Source organism: Nicotiana tabacum, chromosome 9, assembly GCF_000715075.1.
Source record: "Nicotiana tabacum cultivar K326 chromosome 9, ASM71507v2, whole genome shotgun sequence".
NCBI classification, from domain to species: domain Eukaryota; kingdom Viridiplantae; phylum Streptophyta; class Magnoliopsida; order Solanales; family Solanaceae; genus Nicotiana; species Nicotiana tabacum.
The window spans coordinates 37,301,856-37,327,929 of record NC_134088.1 but is presented as its reverse complement, the minus strand read 5'-3'; the positions used below and the strand labels follow the sequence as shown (position 1 = coordinate 37,327,929).

At 39.4% G+C, this 26,074-nt stretch overlaps 1 protein-coding gene across 12 annotated transcripts in view; it reads left to right on the top strand.

Annotated features, from left to right (window-relative positions):
• Positions 1–25,552, top strand: part of LOC107827172 (DNA ligase 4) — a 39,284-nt gene extending 13,732 nt beyond the window's left edge. Inside the window, exons 10-27 of one of the 12 annotated variants that reach the window (XR_012694849.1) lie at positions 73–79; positions 224–379; positions 8,591–8,666; positions 11,638–11,762; positions 11,844–11,878; positions 11,974–12,032; positions 17,181–17,264; positions 17,665–17,760; positions 17,836–17,884; positions 18,147–18,234; positions 18,357–18,563; positions 18,914–19,039; positions 19,573–19,672; positions 19,778–19,883; positions 20,024–20,154; positions 20,270–20,434; positions 23,251–23,398; positions 24,722–25,552. Coding sequence is in view for 9 of the 12 variants with exons in the window: in XM_075221618.1 (XP_075077719.1) it covers positions 73–79; positions 224–379; positions 8,591–8,666; positions 11,638–11,762; positions 11,844–11,878; positions 11,974–12,032; positions 17,181–17,264; positions 17,665–17,760; positions 17,836–17,884; positions 18,147–18,234; positions 18,357–18,563; positions 18,914–19,039; positions 19,573–19,672; positions 19,778–19,883; positions 20,024–20,154; positions 20,270–20,434; positions 23,243–23,398; positions 24,722–25,418 (2,463 nt within the window). In the remaining 3 variants the exon portion in view is untranslated. Of the gene's footprint in view, positions 1–72; positions 80–223; positions 380–8,590; positions 8,667–11,637; positions 11,763–11,843; positions 11,879–11,973; positions 12,033–17,180; positions 17,265–17,664; positions 17,761–17,835; positions 17,885–18,146; positions 18,235–18,356; positions 18,564–18,913; positions 19,040–19,572; positions 19,673–19,777; positions 19,884–20,023; positions 20,155–20,269; positions 20,435–23,242; positions 23,427–24,600 lie in introns of all 12 variants that reach the window. The other 11 variants (XR_012694850.1, XR_012694851.1, XM_075221620.1 and 8 more) reach the window with 11 other exon arrangements.
• The last annotated feature ends 522 nt before the right edge of the window (positions 25,553–26,074 follow it).

Genomic DNA, 26,074 nt, shown 5'->3' with positions numbered 1-26,074 from the left:
GAACATTACTATGTTATTGATTCATTCCTATAAAAACTTAGCATAATGACTTATGTTTTGGTTGTGATGCAGTTGTGCTGTATCCTTTTCTCTCGACAACTGTGTTCAAGTTTGGCAGTGTTCTCAACAGGAGATGAGTGAGTGTGTTGATGTCAGCGATTCTTGTCTTTAGAGTTCCATACAGTTGGTTGACTTCTATCTCCTTAACATTAAATGTCAATAGACATTGCATTCGACATTCTTTATGTTGGGGATACCAGTGTTATTCACCGAAGCTTGAAGGAACGTCAGGAGATTCTCCAGGAAGTTGTGAAGCCCATAAAAGGCCGTTTAGAAATTTTAGTCCCTAATGGCGGTCTTAATGCTCATCGTCCTTCTGGTAATGGTGCTCTTCGATTCAATAGGTTGTTAGTTATAGTCTTTTTTTGCATGCTTCACATTCTATTCAACAATAATGGTTGTTTCAATCTCCTGAAGTTTCTGGTGATATTAAGATCTGTATGTGGTTTTGTTTCAATGAGATGCTCGTGCCAAGAACCAAAGCTTCTCCATTTGTCCTCATCCCAGCCGGGGAATATGTGAGCATCCACCATGGTCTCATGCTGTGAACTTTGTTATATTGTTCAGACTCAAGAGTATGTGCCTAGAAATGTGACTAGTATAGTCCACCCCATAATTAAGTTAATTGCAGAAATCTGAAATCTATATAACTCTAGAAAGCACCTAAGGAGTTCCCTAGTTCTCGACGTTCATGTCCCACCAATTTCAAAAAATTATACATCTTTGTTGTCCTTTCTTTGGTAATATTACATCAATAAAAACAAAATTAGTAAAAGCTTCTGGATGATTATTTTTTTAAATTTTTATATGAACTGTTCTGGTCACGCTCCCCGTGACTCTTCTCTCTCTTCTTCTTCCTAAGATACCACCGCCCCATCAAGAGCCAAGCTTCCCGCGTCCAAACCCCAGTGAAGTTCTCCGGCAACCGAGCCCCCACGCGCGGCCAACTCGCCTGTTTTTGCGGCGAGATCTCAGCCACGCGCCGGCGCGTGCGGCTTTTTCCGGCGACTTTTTCAAACTTTTTTCTTCAGACAGCCTCTTCTCGAGGCATTTCCGAGCCTTCCCGTTTCGGTTTCACCAAAATCCGACAACTTTTCTTTTTCCGGCCATTAAACCCCAGATTCCGGCGACTGTTTCCTTTGTTCAGTACCAGAAAACTTTCTTCCCTTACTATATACTGTTTTCATCCACTGTGACTACTGATATTCTAGCCTTTGAGGTTTTTTCCGGCCAGAACTCACTTCTTTTTTGGGACAGCCGCATTTAGAATATGATGGATTCTACAGAGAGAAGCTCTTTCTTCTCTCTAGAATCTAGAAAACTGGAGAACATGTCTTTCATCAAAGCTGCCTCTTGGCCAACCCTAAAACTTGGGAGAAGATGCCATCGGAAGCTTGACGTAGGGCAGGAGCCGCACTTCTCGCTGTCTGAGGAGCACACTCTCAGGCACAAGGTTTTCTTGAATCTAGTCTCATTGGGTCTTTCTCCAAATGGGTTGGTTCTCCAGAGGCTGTTAGGAACTGGGCAGCAGAGGCATGGAATGTCAAGGACGGGTTGAAAATATCGCAACTGGGGGACACTCAATATTTCTTTCATTTTGTCGACAAGTCTCAAGCTTCAGAAATTCTTGTCAAAGGAAACAGGTGGTTCGATGGGAACTTCTTAAAGCTAGACTGATGGGTGGAGCACGATGAGTGTCTCGACCCTCGTTTCACCGGTGAATCATTGGTGGTCAACATGGTGGATCTCCCGGTGCATCTTTGATGTCTTGACCTGTTCAAGAAGATTGGGGAAATCTGTGGGGGTTTTATTGATGTCACTTGCAGCTTACACGATCTCTCGCGAGTGGGGATTGTGGTGAGGAAAGGGGGCAGAATCCCTGTCTCCACTGTGGTGGAAGATGGCTACTTGAGTTATAGGGTTTGGTTGAGCCCTGAATTTCGCCCTATCTTTATGCCTGTGATAGTGGCGGAAGAAAAAGGAAGGTCAAATAGAAGGGAGGGGAGGGGAAATCAGTCTCTGAGGGGAGGGGAGGGCTCACCGGATCAGTGAATTAAGCCGGAATCAGACGTTAGATCGAGAAGTGATGGGAGGTTTGAATTTGGGAGAAGAAGACAATTTTAATAGGAGGAAAAAATGCGAATGAGTTAGTGATGCGGGTTGGAAAGGCAGAATGGGCCGATCCTCTTTTAACTATCATAGGGCCGAGCAAGATTTCAGCAAGTATAGGTTTGGGACATATGGGCCCAACAACTTTTTTCAATTCTATTAGAATTGATCCTAAGGGGCCCAGATTATATCAAGCCGCGTCTGATAAGGCTCCTAAGCATATGGGAACAGTCGCTCCTTCTTCTTCTGCCAATGATGCCTCACACAGTGGTATTTCTTCACCAAGCTCTAGTGACCTGTGCCCCTCTTCGGCCACTGCTCCTGGGGCAGCACCGGCTAAAGCTGGTGGTGTTATTCCACGCCCCCCACCTCTGATGGACCCAGCTCCATCGCCCCCTCATCTCCCCCTGTGCTTAGCTGTGCTGAGGTTACAATACAATCTTCTTCCTCTTCTGGGGAGATTGATGCGCTGGCCCCAATTGATGTCAGTGGCGGGACAGTAATACCAACTAATATGACGCCAAGGGCTCCATCACGATACCCTGCCAAAGAGGCATTAATTTCAGAGGTTGGTGCCTCTCAAGGAAACAACGAGATCCACCAGGCACCTAAAGTTCCTATTGCTAGCAATGCTATGGTCTTGCATTCCTCCGGTAGGGGCAAGGAAAAGGTACTTACAGAAGACGCATGGCCAATTTCATCACGGATTGGAGAAGGGGATATGTCCTTCTGGATGGAGGATAAACTATTAAACTTTGAAAAGTTCTTAGGTGTTTCTTTTGAAGGGAAGGAAGATAGGGTGCTAGAACTGTTGAGGGAGATTGAGCAACGGTATTTTTACGAATGTGTAGGAAGGGAGTTGGGTAAAGGTGTTGAGCAAAATAACTTAGGGGATGTAGTGGTGTATCAAAGAAGGGGCCGGGAATGTGACAGGGAGAAAGGGACCTCGGCTATGGGGGGTGGGGAAATAGGGGCTATTGTTACTTATGAAAGTTAAGATTCTTTCATGGAATGTGAGGGGATGAATGACCCAAACAAAAGGGCCATCATCAAAGTGGTAGTTAGGGAGTGGGGTGCCAACCTAGTTTGTTTTGAGGAGATCAAAATGAAAGTTTTGTCGAATGCGATCATGAGAAGTGTCTGGGGAGGTAGTTGGGTGAAATATGACTGGGTCCCAGCAACGGGAAGTGCCGGGGGCATTCTACTTATGTGGGATGATAGAAGCTTGGAGGTAAAGGAGATTAGGAAGGTAGTTTTTTCTTTAGCAGCTCTCGTCAAAGAAAGAGTGAGGGGTGGAGTGGGGATTTGGGGGAGTGTACGGACCGGTAGGGGAAGGGTCCAAGGTGTCTTTCTGGGAGGAACTGGCCAATATTATGGGGGAATGGGACATTCCATGGGTTATAGGAGGAGACTTTAACACTATTAGATTCCCGGAGGAGAGATTAGGGTGTACTCTGATTTCGGGGGCCATGCAGGAGTTTTTTGATTTCATCAATGATCACTTTCTCATTGATCTTCCTCTATCAGGGGAAAGGTTTACTTGGGCCAGGGCGGAGGATTCCAATTCAAGGTCTAGACTTGATAGATTTCTGATATCGCCCTCCTGGGATGAGCTGGTGCCGAATATGCTGCAGATTCCCTTACCTAGGCCGACTTCGGATGATTTGCCTATCTTGCTAGATGGATGCAGAGGGAGGGGGGTGCGTGCTCCCTTCCGATTCGAGAACATGTGGTTGAAAGTGCCAGGATTTGGTGACAAAGTGAAAGAATGGTGGACAAGTTACAGGGTATCAGAGTCACCTTCATTCCGTCTGTCGAAGAAACTCAAATTGCTCAAGAGAGATATTATTAGGTGGAATAAGGAGGTCTTCGGGAGGGTAGAGGTCAAAATGAGGGAGCTTATGCATGAATTGGGGGAATTAGAGAGATGCGAAGGGGCGAGGGAGCTAGATGAATCTGAGAAAGCGAGATTGAGGGAGGTTAAGAGGGAAATAGTCGAGTTAGCAATAGCTCAGGAGACTAGTTGGCGGCAAAAATCAAGGGCGCTCTGGTTAAAGGAGGGGGATTCGAATACCAAGTTTTTTCACAGGGTTGCGGTTGCAAATCGAAGGAGAAACTTCATAGAGTCCTTAGTTGTGGATGAGGTGAGGATTGAGGGAGAAGAGGGGTAAAAAGGGCGATAGTGGGGTTTTATGAGAACTTATACAAAAAGGAAGTTAGTTGGAGGCCTACTTTGGGGGAATAGAGTTCAACCACATAGGGGAGGGAGACAATGAGTGGCTAGAAAGAGCTTTCGAGGAGGAGGAGGTGCACGATGCTGTTTCGAGTTGTGCTGGTGATATGGCCCCCGGGCCTGATGGTTTCTTCTTGGCCTTCTTCCAGCTCTGTTGGGACACCATTAAGTGGGAGTTGATGGAAGCCATTGAATATTTCCACGTGAATGGTGCTTTCGAGAGAAGTATCAATGCTTCTTTTATTACTATTGTGCCTAAGAAAGAAGGCGCATCTTGTATCAGAGACTACAGGCCTGTCAGTCTCGTGGGGAGCATTTACAAGATTATTTCTAAAGTGCTCTCCAACAGACTCAAAAAGGTTCTTGACGTGTCTGTTTCGTCCTCCTAGAATGCGTTTGTGGAAGTTAGGCAGATCCTGGATGCTGCTCTGGTGGCAAATGAACTTGTAGACTCCATAAGGAAAAATAGAGAACCCGGCTTACTGTGCAAGTTGGACCTTGAGAAGGCTTTCGACCATGTCAATTGGGAGTTCCTGGACTTCATTATGAAGCGGATGGGGTTTGGGGAAAGATGGATGGGATGGATCAAGTTCTGCATTTCCTCAGTCAGATTCTCTGTCCTGGTTAATGGTAGCCCGTGTGGTTTCTTTGGCAGCTCCAGGGGTCTCAGGCAAGGTGACCCCTTATCCCCCATACTATTCATTTTAGTGATGGATGCTCTGAGTAAAATGATGGATCGTGCGGCGGGTGGAGGCTTCTTGGGAGGATTCTCAGCTCCGATCGGGGTGCTCAGTGCCCGAAGAGTTTCTCATTTGCCTTTTGCGGATGACACCCTGATTTTCTGTGATGCCGTTATAGATCAGTTGACCTGCCTGAAGCAGGTACTGCAGTGGTTTCAGATAGTATCAGGACTCAAAATCAACCTCGACAAGTGTGAGATTTTCCCGGCGGGTGAGGTTGCTAACATTGATGCTTTGTCTCATGTTCTCGGATGCAAGTTGGGCTCTCTTCCCACTACTTAACTGGGTCTACCATTAGGCGCTTCGCATAATGATACTACGGTTTGGAATCCAGTCATTGAAAGGGTTGAGAAAAGATTAGCAGGCTGGCAGAAACGGTACTTGTCAAAAGGCGGTAAGGAAGTGCTTATAAAAAGCACTTTGTCGAGTATCCCTACCTATTACTTGTCCCTGTTGCAAGCTCCTGCGAGCATCACAGAAAAACTGGAGCGGCTTCTAAGGAATTTTCTTTGGGATGCGGCGGATGGAACTAGAAAGTTTCATCTAGTGAATTGGCAGACAGTCACTTCCCCAAAGAAGTGGGGTGGACTTGGAATAAAAGATCCTTATGGTATTCAACAGAGCTTTGCTGGGGAAGTGGCTGTGGAGATTCGGGGTAGAAGAGCATGCTCTATGGAGGGAGGTCATAGTAGAAAAGTACGATTATACGGGAGGGGTTGGAGGACCAAGGCAATCACAGCACCGTTCGGGTGTGACATGTGGAGGAACATCATGAAGAACTAGGAAGCTTTCTATGGCAACATCACTTACAGGGTGGGAGATGGAAGGAGAATCAGCTTTTGGACTCACAGGTGGTGTGGAGAGGATACTCTGAGGGTATCTTTCCCCCACGTCTTCAGAGTTTCAAACCAGAAGGAATTGATGGTCCAATAGATTCGCAAGGAGCATGAAGGGGGTAGTATGGGACCTCTCTTTTAGAAGGAACATGCAAGATTGGGAGATTTCGGAGCTCCAAAATTTGTTGGCACTGCTATACGGGCAAGACAAGCCCCATCCATCTTGCGATTCTTGGAGATGGGGGTTGTGTGGCGATGGTTTGTTCACCGTAAAGTCATTTTACCAGAGTATGTTGGCGAGAGAGGAGGCCACTTTTCCATACTCATCGATCTGGATTCCTAAGGCGCCCACGAAGGTGTGCTTTTTTGCGTGGCTAGCAACGAGGGGAGTGATCTTGACAGCTGAAAATCTGCGAAAGAGAGGAATTACACTTGTTGGTGCTACATGTGTAAAAGCTTAGGGGAAGAAGTTGATCATCTTTTGCTGCATTGTCCTGGGGTTTGTGGAGGGAAATCTTGAATCTTTTTGGTGTTCAATGGGTGATGCCAAACACTGTAAAGAAAATGCTATATAACTGGGCCGGTTTCCGTAGAAGAAGCAAGCAAAAAGCGTGGAAGTTCGCCCCGTTAGCTCTCATGTGGATAGTATGGGAGAGAGAAATAGGAGAGTTTTTGAGGGGATTGAGTCTCCGTTTTCACACCTTAAGAATAGTCTTTTATCTTTGATCTCTTTTTGGTGCACACATATAGCCCCTACGTGTGTAGAAGATTAGGCGTCTTTTGTAGAGAATCATGTTCTGATGCAAATTCTCTACTTTTTGGTATACTTCTTATATGCGGGAGTTTTTTCTCCCTTTTGATTAATACAATTTACCTTATAAAAAAAAAATCATCAGCAATTACTATCCACCATGGGACGTCATTTTATATTGTGTTGGTTAGCTTATCCATAACTACAGTGAACAAGTAGGGGTTGATGCCGATCGCCGGAACAAACCCCAGGCTACGAGGATCTCCTTTGTATCTCCTACTACTGTTCTCACGCTAATGACGACTCCTTCATACATGTTCTTTTTGGCATTTATATATATTTAAAATATGAATTCCTTTGTTCTCCAACACCCACTAAGAGCATTTCTTAGTACTATTATCATGTGATTTTTCCAGATCAATGAACACCATGTACAAAACTGCAGATCTTCCTTCCTCTCGCGATAAACTTCCATCAATCTCCTTAGCAAAATATAGCCTTCATTTTAGATCTACCGGGCATAAATCCAAATTGATTCTCTGTCATTCTTGTAATATCTACGCTTTATCACTCTTCGCTAGAGTTTCTTTGTATGTCTCATAACTTTAATGTCCTGATAGTTTGCACAACTTTGAATGTCTCCTTTGTTTTTATAAATTGGAATTAGGATGCTCTTTCTCCACTCGTTGGGCATCCTACTACTTCTTAGTATAACATTAAATAGCTTGCTAAGCCTTCTATTCCAACCTCTCCAAGACACTGCCAAACCTCAATGGAGATACCAACTGGAACACGAGCTTTTCTAATTCCCATATGTTTCATGGCATCCCTTACCTCGTATCCTTTACCTATGCTGGCCTAATTCTATGTGTGTAGCTAAAGTTTCTATTGTGCACATATGTTTGGAGACCTAGAATGTTATTATCATGGTTCAAGTTGAACAATTGATCAGTGTAGCCTTTGTTATCTCTCCTTGATCTCATTATCTCCTATCAACACTCGTTGAGAATCGTCTTTAATACGCTTCACCTGATTTAAGTCCTTCTCTTCTCTATCAATCGTGTTAGTTTAAACATCTCTTTTTTCCCTTCATGCGTTCCTAGCTTTTTGCACAAGCTATCTCGGGCTTCCTCTCGTGCTTTACTAATAGCTTTCTTAGCTTTTCTCTTAGCTCTCTTGTACTCTGCAAAGGTTCTCCACCTTCTGCTTTTGATAACTTCCTATAGCACTGTTTTTTAGCTCTAATAACTCTTTGCACCTCCTAATTCCGCCACAAATATTCATGATGCCGAGGTCCTACACCTTTAGAATTACCTAACACTTTGCTTGTTACTCTTTTAATGCAACCTGACATTTCCTCCATGGGATGTTCTGTCACCCTCCAAGTCCCTCCTCCCTCCTCCCTAGTTTTTCTTGAAAAGCTAACTGGTTAGCGTCCTTTAATGCCGACCACTGAGTTCTCGGTTGCTTGCAAGTTGTCTCCTTCCTCACTCTCCCCTTACACTTTATAGTTTACATCCAAGACCACCAACCTATGCTGTGTGGTCATCGCTTCTCCTGATATAACCTTATAGTCCTTACATGTGGTCCTATCACGCCTTTTAGTAAGAATAAGTTCCTGTTTTTTTTGTAGAGTCAGCTAAGTTTTCTACTTTCACATCACAAATGTGTAGTACTCGCAGCATGATTGTACTGAAATTCCCAAATTGCTCATATGTCAGCAGGTAGGACGATGGGAAACTCCTCAAAACAAACTGCCTCTTTTATAATAGTATTAACTTCTAACCATAGTAAGTGGAAGTTGCATATATTGCTTGCTTTAGTTGTGTTCTTATTTGTTTATTGTTTGACTGCTTAACAGGGGAGCCATGTTGGTCGATCATTGCTCATAGTGTTGACGATGTTGATAAATTCTTTAAAGAAACTGTTGAGAACAGGTTCGCATTGTGTTTCTGTTCTAACTTTCTCGAATCAACAAGACTCTTGTATTACATATAGTGGCATAAGTAATAGATTTGAAGTTGATATTTTGAGCATGTTTCCATTTTGCTCTTTATATATATATATATGTATATGTGTGTGTGTGTGTATATATATGTAGTGTGTGTGTGTGTTTGTGTGTGTATATATTATTTTTATTTTCCTTGGACACACATGTAGCTGCTGGTGTTCAAAGGTAAAAATGAGATCTTGCTTCTTGATGTTCAAATGCATGGAAGAATTACTTGAAACTTTTAAAGAACTGATTGGAGAATAGTTTCTATGTCAAAAATTATTTTGGCTAGTAGCATTGCAATTTGAGGGATTAAGGAAAATATGTGCGTCATAAAATGCAGAAAGTATGATTGTGGATATATATTCTGGCTTCATGGCTGTGCAACAGCCAGATTAACATCGTGTATTTTCAAAAATGGTCCTTGCAAATACATTTCAAACTAATTTTGAAGCTAAAATCTTGGAAGTGTAACATCTTGCGAATGAGGAAAGAAAAGAATGACTTTATACTCTCATGTGTTCACTGCTTTTTAGAACTAGCTTTTACTGGAAAGTCAAATGGACAGACATCATATTTTCTGGCTGTATTTGTTTTGAATCTGATTTCCCTTCTTCGAGAGCCTAATATATGTGATAAATTTGGTTCATTTCAGAACAAGTTTGTGAAATTACCTGACAATTATCTGATGATCTATTAGCAGCTATGCTTTTAGAGATCTTATGTGCTACCTGCAGTAGCATCGCTACTGTTCAACTACTGGGTGACTGGGGAAAGGAAGATGTCACAAAAGGCGAAGATGCAGAGACAAATGCTTTTGCGTCTAACTTCTGCTCTTCGTTTTTTGTGGTTAAGAATTGGTTCTTACTGGAGTACTTGGAATTTCTTTTACCTGTAACATAGAAGTAATCAAAGTTTGCCTTGGCGTAACTGGTAAAGTTGCTGCCATGTGATTAGGAGGTCACGGGTTCGAGTCGTGGAAATAGCCTCTTGCAGAAATGCATGGTAAGGTTTTGTACAATAGACTCTTGTGGTCCGGCCCTTCCCCGGACCCCGCGCATAGCGGGAGCTTAGTGCACCGGGCTGCCCTTTATAGGAGTAATCAAAGTTCGGTAACTGACTGGTGATTCTAGCTACTTTTTCTTGGCAAATGAGGAGACATATAACAGAGTGCATTTGATTTTCAATCCCTTTCGAGTTTTTTCTTTAAGCTTTGTCTTTTGGTGAAATGTTCTTCGTTGCTGAACTCCTATTCATGCTTTTAGGATTTCTACTTACAATGTATCATCTTTTTTTTTTTTTGAGAAGGTAACATTTGTATATATTAAAGAGGTTTGTACATAGGTTGTACTGAAAACCATATTTACAAGTGAGCAAAAGAGAGAAGAAACTGTTCTGCAGTCCTAGCAAGATTCTAGAATTTGTAGGATTGATATAGTATCTTCTATGTAAAGTTGTAAACCAGTTTACACCAAAAACAAAAAAGCAGAACACAATTTAGTTTGATCTTCTGCACTGAGTTGCAATGTATCATCTACTTTTAATCAATGATATATCATGTTACCTTCCAAAAGAACCTACAAATTATAGTTTTAAGAGTATATGCAGATATATATGCTTTCCCTTAAGTGTCCCACATTGGTGGAAGAAATGAATTGTTGTCTCCCTATATGGTCATGGACAATTCTCACCTCATGAATTAGCTTTTGGGATTAAGTTAAGCCCAAGGTCCATGTCTTGTCATGGTATAAGAGCCAGATCCATTCTTATTCTTGATTTACCCAATGTTGAGTCCCCATGTTATGTTATCCGTGCTCCAGTGGCGTGCGGGGGAATGTTAAGTATCCTAAATAGGGATGGAAATGGGCTGTTCTCTCCTTACATGCTCTTGGCAATCCTCAATTTATGAGCTAGCTTTTGGAGTTGAGTTAGGCCCAAGGTCCATTGTTTATTGGGTACAAAACAGTCAATGTTGTTGGTGGTGAAGCGTCCTTTTCCCTTTTCTTTTAGTTGTTTTGGTCCAGCAGGTGGCCTAAAAGGACTGAGGGGGTGACCACCCGACTCTTTGAACTCCAATTAACAGTCAGTTCCTGACCATCCATTGGAACCTCAATTATTTGTCATGCTGTCTATCCTTTGATTTTAAACAGCATGAAATAATATCTACCTTAATATATTTGTACTGATTATATGCTTAATATATTTGTACTGATAATCAAAGTAACATGCTTTTCTCCAAAGATGAGTTAATTTCCTTAAGAGGTGACCTCTTGGACACCTTGAAATACACATTAGGAGGTAAGGGCAACAAGTTATAGTAATAAATGAACTTATCAAAAAAAACGTTATAGTAATATATGTATATTACTACTTACTAGCGTATAATCTATATATTTATGCTATCTCATTGTCCAAACCTGTTAAAGTGTAGTGGTTATCTGTCTGGTTTATTCCAGCAAAGAGTTCTGCAATGTAATTAGCTCCAAGTATCGTGGATCTATTTAGATTTTTCTTGATATGATTACCGGAGATTCTCGGTGGTGCTGTGCTTCTACACGAGGTTTTTAAGGGAATGTTCACTTCCACGAATAAGAGGTTTTGGGTTTAGGCCTCGACCTTTTTTCTTCTTTCGTTCCCCCCCCTCTCTCTCTCTCTATATATATAATCTTTGTGATCGGATATCTAGGGCTTAAGCTTGTGGGTGAGTAAACCAGAGATCTGGCCATTGGTCAAGAGTTTCGTATTATTCAGTTTCAACTACAGATATTCCCGTCAGGCATGGGGATATAGTTTAACGAATAATGACTAAGTTTGCTAATGATTATTAGTGTATGAGTTTCTTATTTGATTTAATGTGAGCTGTTATTCCCAGTAGTTATGTAAATTCTTATACGTATAATTGGTGGTCTCTTCAGAGATGAAGGAATTGTTTTGAAAGACCTAACTTCAAAATGGGAACCCAGTGATCGGAGTGGAAAATGGCTAAAGTTGAAGCCTGAATATGTTCGAGCTGGCTCTGATTTGGATGTTCTTATTATTGGTTTGTACTGCTTATGGAAGGTTTCTGTTTCTGCTTTTTGTGCCAAGTATTCTCTCCAGGCTAACTTTACATTGTCAACAGGAGGCTACTATGGTTCTGGGCGCCATGGAGGAGAGGTGGAAGATTCCACCTTCTACATTACTTATTTGTTTGTCCATTTATTTGTTTATATTTTTATGAGTTAAACTCTAAATTTGCCATTGGATATTAGGTAGCTCAATTTCTGGTTGGCCTTGCAGAGCGTCCGGCTCCAAATACATATCCCAGAAGGTATATATATATGTTTTTGAAAAGAAAGAGTCGCCTTATCTTGTCAAATATTTATCTCTCTTTTGAAAAATAAGTTTGTTGAAGTTGAATGCGTGTGAAAATTTTGTCATTTCTTTTATGATTTTGCGAGTGGAACAAGAATTTTAGAAAATTCTTTGAAAAGCACCTGGAAATGACAGCTTCAAAAAACAGTTTTTGCAAATAAAGTTTCAAAAAACTTAAACAAATACCAACTTGAAGATTTATTTCACAAGTTCTGGAAAAAGAGTTCATGAACGGATGTCAGATGTTACAAAGTAACTATGTCATACAAGTTTTAGTGAGGAGAGTAGTGTTTTGGTCAATTTGTGTATGCACCAATATGTACTCTAGTTGAGATGCCTATTCTTCCAATCTCTACTTTGAAATGTTTGCTATTCTTAAGTATAGCAAGTCTTTAAATTGAAAGGTTGCAAAGACTTTAAGCAAATGTTAACTTGACAATAATCTTTTGCTAATTTTTATTAGAGGGTGATATGCATTTAAAAGAAACAAAATGTGTCTAAAAGAAACATAAGGATTGTTTCCTTTTTCTTAGTTTTACTTTTGAAGTGTTCCACATTAGTTGAGAGAATGGGTTTCTGATTATCTGTTTTTAGCCAAACTACTAGCTTCTGGAAGGAGGGTTATAGACTCATTCAGGTTGAGATGGACTCCCTAGTTTCTATACAAAAGCTGCACAATGGCTGGGCCAGAGGATCCACATTTCAATAGCAATCGTGAGAGATTTATCGCTGTGCATAAAATCCAACGACTCCGGGAAGAGAAATCAGTCAACCAGAAGTCTTTTTTCGGCAAACACATGTTTGCCGCAAGTAAAAAACCACTATCCGTTAGTGTTTTGCAAAAACCAACACCACCAGAAAGTAGATCAGAGCTCGGCAACCAACCTATAAAAAAATCTCCGACAGAAAAGGACGCACGCGCCCTCACGTGACGTCGGAAGAATTTCTCCGGCGAAGCTCCGACGTCCACCCGCCGGCGTGTGATTGTTTCCGGCCAGATTTTGGGAAAACTTCTTCAGGACAGTGTCTTCTCCTCGCAAATCCGAGCCTACCCATCCAATTTAAATCAAATTCTGACCACATTATAATGGCATTCGTATCAGAAGCCTTTAACTCACAATCCGTTGGATCCAATTCATTGGATCCAATCCAGATGGTTTCTTTACCGGATTATATTGAGTTCCTTCAGTACAAAGCATGTAAAATAGACATCTTCAGGGATAGCTTCTGTTGTTCAAACAGATAGTAGCGTGACTTGTGTCTCTCAATCAGCAACCTCTGAGTCTTGGGTCATTGATTCAGGTGCATCTGATCATATTTCTGGTAAAAATCTCTTTTCACTACTATTTCATGTTCTCAATCTCTCCCAACAGTCACAATGGCCAACGGGTTTGAAACCATGGCAACTGGAATAGGTCAAGCAAGTCCACTTCTTTCCTTACATTTAGATTCAGTTCTTTATGTTCCCGGTAGTCCTTTTAATCTCATAGCCGTTAGTCGCTTAGCCAAATCACTTAAATGCTCTGTTTTATTTCTTGATGACCTTGTTTTTATACAGGAACGTAGTACAGGGCGGATCATTGGTACCGGGCGTCAATGATATGGGCTTTATTACCTTGTCCTTGCAAAATCACATGGACTCACATCTTGTCTTCCTTCAACAACTTGTCCGTCACTGATTCACCAGATTTATTACATAAACGGTTGAGACATTCCAGTTTGTCAAAACTTCAGAAAATGGTATCTGGTTTATCTCACTTGCCCACCCTAGAGTGTAAGTCATGTCAGCTCGGTAAGCATACCCGCTCCATTTTCCTCGACGTCTTGATAATCGAGCAGAGTCACCTTTTACTTTGATCCATTCCGATGTTTGGGGTCCTAGTTGGGTCAGTTCTACCCTGGGATTCTGCTACTTTGTCAGTTTCATTGATGATTATTCCAGGTGCACTTGGATATTTTTGATGAAAAATCGATCCGAGTTTTCTATTTTCCAGACCTTCCACGCTTAAATTCAAAATCAATTTGGGGTTTCTATCCGCATATTTCGTAGTGATAATCCCTAGAGTATTTGTCTTCCCCATTTCAGCAGTTTATGAACTCTTATGGGATTATTCATCAAACATCTTGTTCGTACACATCCCAACAAAATGGGGTAGCTGAAAGAAAGAATAGACATCTTATTGAAACTCCTCGTACCCTCCTCATACAATCTCATGTTCCGTTGCGTTTGCGGGGGATGCAGTTGTTACATCTTGCTATCTTATTAATCATATGCCATTTTCAGCTATCCAGAATCAAGTTCCATTCTCTGTTCTGTTTTCCCACTTACCTTTGTTCTCTCTTCCACCCGTGTCTTTGGGAGCACGTGTTTTGTTCATAGCCTTACTCCAGGAAAAGATAAGTTAGCTCCTCGTGCACTTAAATGCGTATTTTTGGATTACTCGAGAACGCAAAAGGGATATCGATGCTATTCTCCTGATCTCCAGCGGTACCTTATGTTTGCTGATGTTACCTTCTTTGAAACCCAATCATACTTCACAGGTCTAGGTAATCACTTAGATATTTCTGAGGTGCTACCAGTTCCATTTTTTTGGAGATACAGTCACTATCTCCCATTCATCTTCCTCTGTAACTCCAGCTTCACCACCTACAGCTCCAGCTCCAGTTCCATTACCTATAGCTCAAGTTCCACCACCTATAGCTCCAGTTCCACCGCCTAGTCAAGTTCAACCTTCTACAGCTCCACTACTCCTGACTTATCATCGTCGTCCACGCCCAGCATCAGGCCCAACTGAAAAACGTCCTGCACCTGACCCTGCTAATACTGCGGACTTGTCTCCTCTTAGTCAACCGATTGCACTCCGGAAAGGTATACAGACCACACTTAATCCTAATCCCCATTATGTCGGTTTAAGTTACCATCGTCTGTCATCACCCCATTGTGCATTTGTAACATCTTTGTCCTCTGTTTCCATCCCTAAGTCTATAGGTGAAACACTGTATCATCCAGGGTGGCGACATGCTGTGATTGACGAGATGTCTGCTTTACATACGAGTGGTACTTGGGAGCTTGTTCCTCTTCCTTCGGGTAAATCGATTGTTGGTTGTCGTTGGGTGTATGCAGTCGAAGTTGGTCCTGATGGCCAGGTTGATCGACTTAAGGCTCATCTTGTTGCCAAAGGGTATACTCAGATATTTGGACTCGATTACAGTGATACTTTCTCTCCCGTGGCTAAAATAGCTTCAGTCTGCCTTTTTCTATCCATGGCTGCTGTTCGCCATTGGCCTCTCTATCAGTTGGACATTAAGAATGCTTTTCTTCACGTTGACCTTGAGGATAAGGTTTATATGGAGCAACCACCTGGTTTTGTTGCTCAGGGGGAGTCTAGTGGCCTTGTATGTCGGTTGCAGTTGTCCGCATTCTTCGATATATAAAATCAGCTCCAGGTAAAGGATTATTGTTTGAAGATCGAGGTCATGAGCAAATTGTTGGGTACTCAGATGCTGACTGGGCATGATCACCTTCTGATAGACGTTCTATGTCTGGATATTGTATTTTAGTAGGAGGTAATTTGGTGTTTTGGAAGAGCAAGAAACAGAATGTGGTTGCTCGGTCTAGTGCAGAAGCAGAATATCGAGCAATGGCTGTAACATGTGAGCTAGTTTGGATCAAACATTTGCTTAATGAGTTGAAATATGGTGAGGTCAGCAAGATGAAACTTGTGTGTGATAACCAAGCTGCCCTTCATATTGCATCAAATCCGGTGTTCCATGAGAGAACTAAACACCTTGAGGTTGACTGTCACTTCGTCAGAGAAAAGATACTCTTAGGAGATATTGCTACAAAGTTTGTGAAGTCAAATGATCAGCTTGCAGATATTTTCACCAAGTCCCTTACTGGTCCTCGTATTAGTTACATATGTAACTAGCTCGGTACATATGATTTGTATGCACCGGCTTGAGGGGGAGTGTTAGATAGTTATGTACATAATATGAATTAGTCCTAGTCTCACATAGAATAGGATTATGATATGTATTGTATAAATAGGGTTCATTGTATTATAATTAAACAGAATATCAATAATAGATTTTTCTCCCGTGCATTCTCACTGGGTTGTTGTCTCCTTATATAATTGGCAGTCCTCATCTTATGAACTAGCTTTTGAGGTTTCTTAACATGGTATCTGAGCTAGACCCATCCATATTCTTGGTTTACCAATTTTTGGGCCCCTATGTTATATAATCCACACACTAGACGTCCATTGCTGACCGTACAACAGAGTGTTAAGTGTTCCACATTGTTTAAGAGAATGGTTGTTGTCTTCTTATATGGTCTTGGAAAATTCTCACGTTATACTAGCTTTTGTCTTTTGAGACTGAGTTAGGTCTAAGATCCATTTCATTAGCAATACATATATAGTCTGTTATCTGTTAGACTTAATTCTTCTTTCCGTTATATAACTTCTCTAAAGAAATTTTTTGCTGTATATATTGGCTATTATAGTAACTGTAGTCCTATCAATAGAGTCATTTGTTGCATCATTGTGTTAATATCATGACTTACACCAGAGAGGAGACATAACCTATCATCTTGATCCTATTAATAAGTTTGTTTTCTTTGAACATCATTCCTTGGCTGTTAATAAGCATTCTTGGCAAAGTCAGGAGTAATTGTTGATTTAATGATTGGTAATGGAATTGTATGTTGCTTGAGATTTGACTTTTGACTGCTTCCGTAGATAAGTTGAGCTTGACTTCACCACTGATGTATAGTCGGTCTTGAGTAAGTGTTATACTCGATACTGCATCAGCTAGTTTAATTAGCCTTAGATTTCAGGAAAAGGAACATTTTTTTGAGCATTACAGTGTTATATCTTTGAACATTGAGTTTGAGATTATATCTAGCATGGAAAGCATCATATCTATATCTGACTTTCGTTCTGTGAAGTAATTCAGTGGGATTATGAGCCTTTTCAGTTTTCTGAAAGGTTTTCAACGTCTTTTAATAGTGAAAAGAGTTTAAATCATTTGGATTAGGATGACTGATGTGTATTTCCCTATACTGCAATACTCTGTGGATTCTGAATTTAGCATAATTTTGCAGGTTCATTTCTTTTTGCAGAGTGGGCACTGGAGTTTCTGATGAGGAACGTAATACTATAGTAACTCGATTAAAGCCCTATTTCAGGCAAGAATTCCGTCGATGTAGCTTGAGTTGGATATTGTTTTCTGTTGTACCTTTTGTTCTTGCACTATCCAAGAATGCTTTTCTTGCTTGTTGCACCTTATCTAGTGAAAAGAATTATAGTGTTTTACTTTTGGTGACTGTCAGAGTTGCAGAGGATACCAATTTCGGTAAAAGTGCTTTTGTTATCAGTGGACTTCTGGTTGGCCACCGACATTATTATCCACATTAATATTCTTTCAGATAAATGTTTGAAGATTTGGAAAATAAAAAAGAGAATTTTAAATGTCTATATAACATAGTCCATACGAAGCTGCATGGATCTTTGATTAGGCAGATTACTTTAGACAGAATACTCAGTTTGTTGCATATCGTGCTAATACTGGCGCATTCCTTTTGGCAGGAAGTATGAGTACCCGAAGCAGGCACCACCAGCTTTTTATCAAGTAACAAATAATGCAAAAGAGCGACCAGACGTGTGGGTTGAAAGTCCAGAGAAGTAGGCCACTTTGACGAATCTCACAATTGGTGTTAATCATGCAATTATGTATCTGACTCCTGTGTATCATTGCAGATCCATCATTGTTTCGATTACAAGTGACATTAGAACAATAAGAACTGAGGTACAGCTGGAGTAGAAGTCTTTCCTTCTCCATTTGTTAGCAATATATGCTTATTGCTCATATGATAGCAGTGAGAGTTGAAAGCCTGGGGAATTTGTTTTCTGTAATTTATTCTATTCAATTATTTACTCAATAGGTGCGTGAATTGATCAATTTATGAGACGCTTGAAATCCGCATCACTCTTATCTATTCCAGTATGCCTATTTCTCCAACGTGATGATGAAAGTTTGATCAGTAAAATTCATTTTCTGTTCTTTCCAGGTATTTGCTGCTCCATACAGCTTGAGATTTCCACGTATTGATCGAGTGAGATATGACAAGCCTTGGCATGAGTGTCTTGATGTGCAATGTTAGTGTCTTGTTACATTGGTTTTTGATGTCTATTTTTGCAACTTTGTCTGGTTTATTATGTTCCTTGATTCTATTCTCGTGTTCTACTTATAGCAGAATGTTTTGTTATTCCTGTCCCAGCATTTGTTGACCTGGTACATTCGAGCAATGGTACCACACAGAGGGAGGCAGATTATGGAATTGGGCAGGATCATGAACCAAAGGCCACCATTAGGTCGTCAAGAAAACGAGGGAAAAAGAATGTTTCTGCAGTTCCTTCTCATTTTGTTCAGACTGACGTGTCTCACATCAAGGGTGAAACCTCAATGTTCTCTAGCATGGTGTTCTGTATCCTCATCTATGATGTCAAAGCAAAAATATACTCTGGTTACTAAGCTGTCTTGTAGTTTTAACTGTAAGATGTACTTTGTAATTTTGGTCCTTTTTTTTGCTTTAGTCTGGTCAATGGGTCATATCATACGTGATGTTTGTATCATAGAACAGAGAATTTTGTCAGTTGTTTCTTAAGTTTATTCTGCCTTAAGAATGGATGGGAGAATTAGCTTTTGTGGCTCAACTTTTAGCTCTATGTGCTTATTGCATGTTATCTGTCAGTCGTATTACATGCTAACATATATTTAAATTATTTTAAGAAATATTTGTCACCTAAGTATAACAGATATCCTTGACGATACCAGATTTTGCTAATGTGCCTTCATCGCATACACTCGATTCCATGCACAAAATGGTGGTCGAGCATGGGGGTTCTTTCTCCATGAATTTGAATAACGCAGTTACTCATTGTATAGCAGCTGAAAATAGAGGTTTCTCTTCTCTCTCCCTACCCCCTCCCCCCCCCTCCCAGCTGCATGCATTGTTATTTAAAGCCACTGCGTTGTTGCTTGAAGCGATGAAGCGAGCGGTTATCCCTTCATTGGTGAAGCCATGCTCTTTAGAGAAGTTTGTGCTTCAACAATAGAGCATAAACTGATTCCAACGAGAATCAGTCACCTCTTTGAATCTCAACTTTCAGGAGTTAGATTAGTCATTAGTATCAACATTTAGTATATTTGATGTTGAAATAAGTTATTTTAGTTGCAATTTAACTTTTATTGTACTTAATTGATTGATATTTTTGATATTTTATCAAATTTCATGTAAATTGTGCACTTCACTCAACAGAAGCGTGCACTTCACTTCTCTCTTTCGCTCAAGCCTCATGTAGCTTGTTGCTTTTTTTTTGTGCTTTTCGCTTTAGAAAACACATGGTGTGTGGAGATAGAAAAGTTCATGTGAAAACCCATATCAGCTTTGGTCCACTATACATTACTAGGATTTGTTTTTGTTGTAAAAGCAGGTATCAAGTTTCAAGCTGCAAAACTTCATGGAGATGTTATTCACTGCTCTTGGCTCTTTGATTGCTGTCTGCAAAAGAGGCTCCTTCCTTTACAGCCAAAGTTAGTTTGCATTTCAGTTTTTCTCGTCTTGTTCTCTCTTCCTGTATTTGGATTTCCATGTGATCTGCGATTCCTTTGACTTTTCTTTCTTGACTCTTGCTGAAGGTATTTTCTTTTCCTTTCTGATTCAACAAAGAGAAAGTTGGAAGCAGAAGTGGATGAATATTCTGATTCTTTCTACTCTGACCTCAGCGTCAAAGACATTAGAAAGGTATACTTTGGTATAATTATCTGCTACAAAATATTATACGTATAGCTTCAGCATTAGGAGCAGTTACTATAAACTGTTTAGCAAGCAGCTGACTGCCTATCTTCTTTGATTATGTCCGTTTTATGTCTTTCTTATTTCAGCTTTTGAGCGACATAGAACACTCCGAATACTCCAAAACTGTTGAGTACTACAAGAAAAAGTACTGTCCCAAGGATAAATGGGCTCGATTTCATGGTTGCTGCATTTACTTTTTCATTCCAGAGCAGTGTTTGTGAGAATTTCTATCTTTTCTGTTTAATTGTGGAATTAGATTCTCTATTTGGGTATCAGTATGTCGATGTGGTTGTTATTTGGTAGAGGTTTAATGGCTCTGCTATGTGTTTCAGGAAATATTCAGATTGCAAGGCTTTAGTGGAACTCGCTACGAGAAGGATGAAAGTTGAAATTTCTGTGGGTGGTGGGAAAGTTGGTGGCAATCTTTGTCATGCTACCCATGTGGTGGTCATGTCTCTACCAGACTTTGATGTAAATTTCAATGAAGTTTTAAATAGGTAATTTACCTATCTACTTTATTTTGCAGAAAGTAAGATGATCACCTTTTATATTGAAACTTCAAAATCGGCATCCTAGTGGTTACCAACCTCTTTCATTTTGTAGACTTTGTGACTTGTAATTTTATCTCAAGTTGCAAAATAGATTTTATATCTAATAATTCTCTTGGGAAATTATGATAGTGAATGTTGGGCTGCTAAAGTCCGACATATCCACAAGATGAGTGTTGCATAGGTGCAGATGATGAGATAGATGTGCAGTGGTGCAAGACTAGATAAATTAAAATAACCACATCTGAGAGAAGGTGCAAGTAGCACACATTGAGGATAAAATGAGAGAAAGTCGCTTGAGATGGTTTGTTCATGTCATACATCGGCCTACAGATGACTGGTCTGTTGGTGTGAACTATGATGAGTGTAGGTGTTAAAAGGGGATGGGGTAGACCTAAAATCACATCGAAAGACCAAAAATTCTTGGAATCAATGTAGACTTGGTGAAAGATAGGACACAATGGAAGGAAAACAATTTCTTATCAAAAAAAAAATGGAAAGGAAAACAATTCCATATAGGTGATTTCTACTAGTTGGGAATAGGTTTTAGTTAGAGAAATTCTAGTATTATTATTATTATTACTATTATTTATATATGTTGACTTGTTGTTTGTTTTTATTTTATTAAGTATGATGATGACATGATTTGAGTTTAAATAGAGGAGGATTTATATAGCCGATCTCAACTTGTTTGGAACTGAGGCATAGTAGTTGTTGTTGAATAAAGGTAGTAAAACCCACCTGCAACATTAGTTAAATATGGTCCATCTACAACAACCGTTAGAATGTGTTGGTTAATATTCTTGTCTATGAAGATTGAAGATCATTGTTTTTATTATCGAGTAGCTTTGTCATGTCCCAAAAGATATATTGATTGTGAAGGTATAACACAATGTTCAGCTGGAAATCTTTCATGTAAACTTCTCCATTATTAGGCATATTTCTGTTGACTGTCTATTGATATTCCCATAGGTTAACTGGTGCAAAGTGGTTAAGTTATTATCCTCTTTGTGTATGTGCTAGTCAGATCAGTAGTAAGACTTGTTGAGACTTGAACCTCCATATCATTTTGTTCAGGTTATAGGTTATATGATACGTTTAAGATTATCACGAAATTTTAGAGCTCTGATGCGCTATATTAGTTCTTTTCACCAGATGCCAATAACTGCAAACAGTAGCTTGCCTGCATTACAGGGAGAACAAAGGAATGAGATCTAATTTTGTGTCCTTCCCTAGTCCATTTGGGCAACCCCATATCCTCTTCTGAACACAAGTCTGTCTATTTATATTTTTTTATGTCGAATGTCTGTATTTATATTACACTAATTTATGGCATTAATTTCATAGATCTATTTTTACTCCAATTTCGCTAAAGTGTAAATTATTTCACTTTCTTTTTTGGTGTTTTCACATGTTTTTGCTAAAGAGTAAATTGTTTCACTTTCTTTTTTGGTGTTTTCAAATGTTCTCCACTTTCTTTACCAACCTTTTTGTAACCGTTCTTTGCTTTTTGGATAGTTTCCCCTCTCCAAAGTAAGTGCGATCAACCTTCAAAATAAAATAAAAAAAAGGAAATGAATGTAATCCCTAGCTAAATCAGTACTTATTTCATTTCAATGAAATAAGTACTTTCTTTTCATGATGTAGAAAAAATATTTTCTTTTTCACAAAATGAGTACTTTCTTTTCATGTTGTAGAAAAAGTATTTTCTTTTGTTTCAACAAAGAGAGTACTTTCTTTTATGATGTAGAAAAAATATTTTCTCTTTTTACAAAATGAGTACTTTCTTTTTCTGTTGTAGAAAAAGTATTTTCTTTTATTTCAATAAAAAGAATATTTAAACAAAGAAGTGACTCCTGGCTCGTGAGTTAAAAATTATATTCATCCTTTCTTAAACATGTGTCAGACGTAAAATTTTCTTTTCCTTACTAATAAGAAAGTAAAAAACAAAAACATATGATCACCGCAACTGTTTCTCAAATACCCACCAATCTGTCTTTGTGCAAAAGATACAAAAGAGTTCTACAAAAGCGGATGGAAGAAATTATTCACGGGTCAGGTTTGAGCTAAATTATGGGTTGAGTTTGGGCTAGAAAAATAAATGGGTTTAGTTGGGTATCATTAATATATCTCATGCCCAACCCATTAAAACTTGGGCGGGTCAAATGGGTTTGGGCTGATTTTGACACCCCTAATCTTATGGAGTATATGGTGGGAAAGGAATAGGAGGTGTTTTGATGGAGAGAGGAAACAGATAGCAGTTGTAAAGTATAATTGTTTAGAAAATCTATTTCAATGGTGTAAGGAGAGGATAATAGAAGACTTCTATGATGTTTTAGACTTTTTAGATTCACTGAGATGAGTGTGCTATATGGTGGTTTATGTACTGTTGTAAATTTGTTTGTTTGCAGTACCATCTTGGTACTTGCCTTAACAATATTTATTACTTATCTTATCAAAAAATAAAATAAAAAATAACTGCAACTTGTGGTATTTCTCATATAGTTTCAAAGTATCCAAATCTCATATGAAAAATGAATTACTCTCAAGTCCGATTCAATGATGAAATGAAGAAGTTGACGCTTGATAAACTAAATGTAGAGTATCATGCAATATTTAATTTACTCAAAACCATGTAATTTTGTGTCTGCCAGCATACATTTTGATGACAGATGATGTTTTTCTTTTACTGAATGAGGATAAGAAATATGCTCTCGTTTTTTATTCTTGATAATTTCCTAATCTTTCATAGTTCAGTTTCTCAGAGGCAGAGAAGCATGTTTTGTACAATACAAAGCTGCACGTTGTCAGGGCAAGGTGGTTGGAGGATTCCTTTAAAGAGGACCAGAAGTTGCACGAGGATAGTTACAGCCTAAAGCCTAGCAATTTTCAAATGTCAATCTCAGAGAAGAGGTCAGTCATGTATTACTTATAGATCATGGTAAGGAGTTAGTGTATTTAATATTGGAGTTATTTCTCTTCATTTTTGTCTTCCATAATCGTGTGTGTGTTTTGTTGTTTGGGGGGGATGGTAGGTATGCCAACAGCCATACTTGAGGGAAGCTCCTTAGGTTGTTTTTTTTTCTTTTTTGATAAGGGAAGCTCCTTTGCTTGCTATGCAGATATGCTACCTTTTACCTACTAAATAACATGTAGGAAGATACTTCTTTCCAAAATATTTGTAGCTTCTCCCATTTTAAAATATGTTCTGTCGTCTTTCTTATGCGAGTAAAATTCCGATGTATAGTATGTGTCCTGCAGTTTTTGGATATGTATATTTTAGTTTTTGGAAAATGAATTAATCTTAATCCAATTTAGCTCCAAAATTGGTCAAAAAGGCAGCCGATAAGCGAAAAATATGGACAGATGAGTATAAAGGTAAGAATGAGACCCTCACATTTTATATGATAGAGTTTGACTATATACGGAGTAGAGTATAATTATAATGATAATAGTATAATGAAAATAAAGATTATATTAGTATAATAGGCAGTCGATACGTGAAAAATATGGATAGGAATGAGACTTTATATTATAGTGTTTGACTGTATGTGGAATAGAGGATTATAATATACGGAGTAGAGTATAATAATAATGATAATAGTATAATGCTGGTAAAGATTAATAAGAGATAATATACATGCAGCTGCTAGTGATGTTGATAAGAAACTACAGTAATTGCATCTGCCAATAGGAAGAAGTAATTGTATGGCGATAGAAAAATCCACGTTGGGTCTTACCAGCACTTGGGCGAGAATTGAAAAATACTTATAATTGGTATGCTTCTGTGGAAAGTTGCCTAAAGAACCAACTATTGGGAAGTAATATTGAGCTGTGGATAGTACGAGCCCTGAAATAAATTTTTGTTAGACGAAGGAATTTCTAGAGGATACTTTTTCCAATATAGGTAGATTTTGTGCCTGGAAATTGTGTGTCAAAAGTGAAAAAGGATGTAGGATATTTATCTCCATAACAAAGAGTCAATTAATTGAGAAATGCAGTCCTAGCAACGAGATTCCTGCTGCCAACTTACCTATCTTTTGTCCTATAATTTGTACATATTCATCTTCTCATACTTGAACTTACTAGCTTTGCTATAAAAAATATTTTCCCAGGAAAGCTAGAAATGCAGAACCTTCTGCTAGTAAATTCAAGCATGCATGAACTTCTTCTTTGCTGGCATTTGGTTGTGTTTAGCCAATTTACTCGGTGCCGATGTTTTCTCTGATTTAATAGACATGATAAGCTAAGAGGAAAAACCGTAAAGTGCAAAAGAGCATCTTCCCCTGATAATCACGGAGTACAAATCAAAGCAGAAGGAATTTCAGACCAGTGCCAAGCCATCACGCTACCTAAGGGGGATAGAAAGAGAAATAGATTAAGACCTACTGGTACTGCTACAGCAAAAGCAAAACCAGCAATCAACATGCCACGGAGAGTTAGACGCAAGGCCACAAATAGACGTGCTAAGATTCATGAAAATGAATCCGATGAAAGTGCCACTTCAGGTGAACACCTTCATAATGGTGAGAGTGACGGGGCTGCTGGGACTCGTGGAAGCCATGAAAATGTTGCAGAGCATGGCTCAGGAATTCAGAATAAGGATGTTGCAGATGATTTGGAATTGTCACCACATGGTGAAACATTTCTACAAGGCACTTCTGAATGCAGTAGGAGCCGTGAAAGATTGGACGAAGCTCACGAAACTTCATACGGAAGTGGAAATATTGCCAGTGGTAAGCTGGAAGACCCTGTTGATCCAGTCCAAGCTATGTTATTGCATATGATACCCCACCTGGATAGTAAGCCAAGCCAGAGTGTGGACAGTCTTGTAAAAGACGACAAACCAGAGGCAGATGCTAATCCTAGTCCTAAAAAGAAAAAGAAAGTTAGCTATAAAGACGTAGCTGGTGAATTGCTCAAAGATTGGTGAAACACTTTATATCATGTATATGATTTACGGCCACACAAATATCTAAGACTTTTTTTAGGTCACAAGTGTCAAAAGTTTAACTTTCTTTCTTAAACTTCATGCCTAGTCAAACAATGTTTCATAAGTTGGAACCATGGGAGTTTTTTTTTTTTTTTTTAAACTGAGAGCAGCTAATGGGCTGCGGTCACATGATATTTTTGTCTATGCATCTTCTCTTCCGATCCGAGAGACCTAGCTCTGGTGTCTTTGTATATAATCATTTATGCAAAGAAACTCTCTCATTTGCACAGACTTGATGCTGTAAAACAAAATAAATAAAAACCAAATCCCAGAAACTAGAGGTCGAAATCATGCTTTAATTAGCGAGGTACTTGTACCTCGATCGCTGAGCATCAACTATTGCGGCATAGTAAAGAATATTTCTAAAAAATAGTAAAGAATAAAAAGATCTGTTATTCAAGGTGAATAGAATGAATCACATACAGATTGTCTTAATGAAGCATAATGGAGTATCCTGTAACTGCTACCAAGAGTATGATGCTTGTTGAGACTAATGAATAGTTCCAGAGGCAATATACAGTAAACCTCACTATAGCAGTCATATCTATTCCGAAACTTTTTAGCTACTATAGTGAAGTATTATTATAAAGAATATA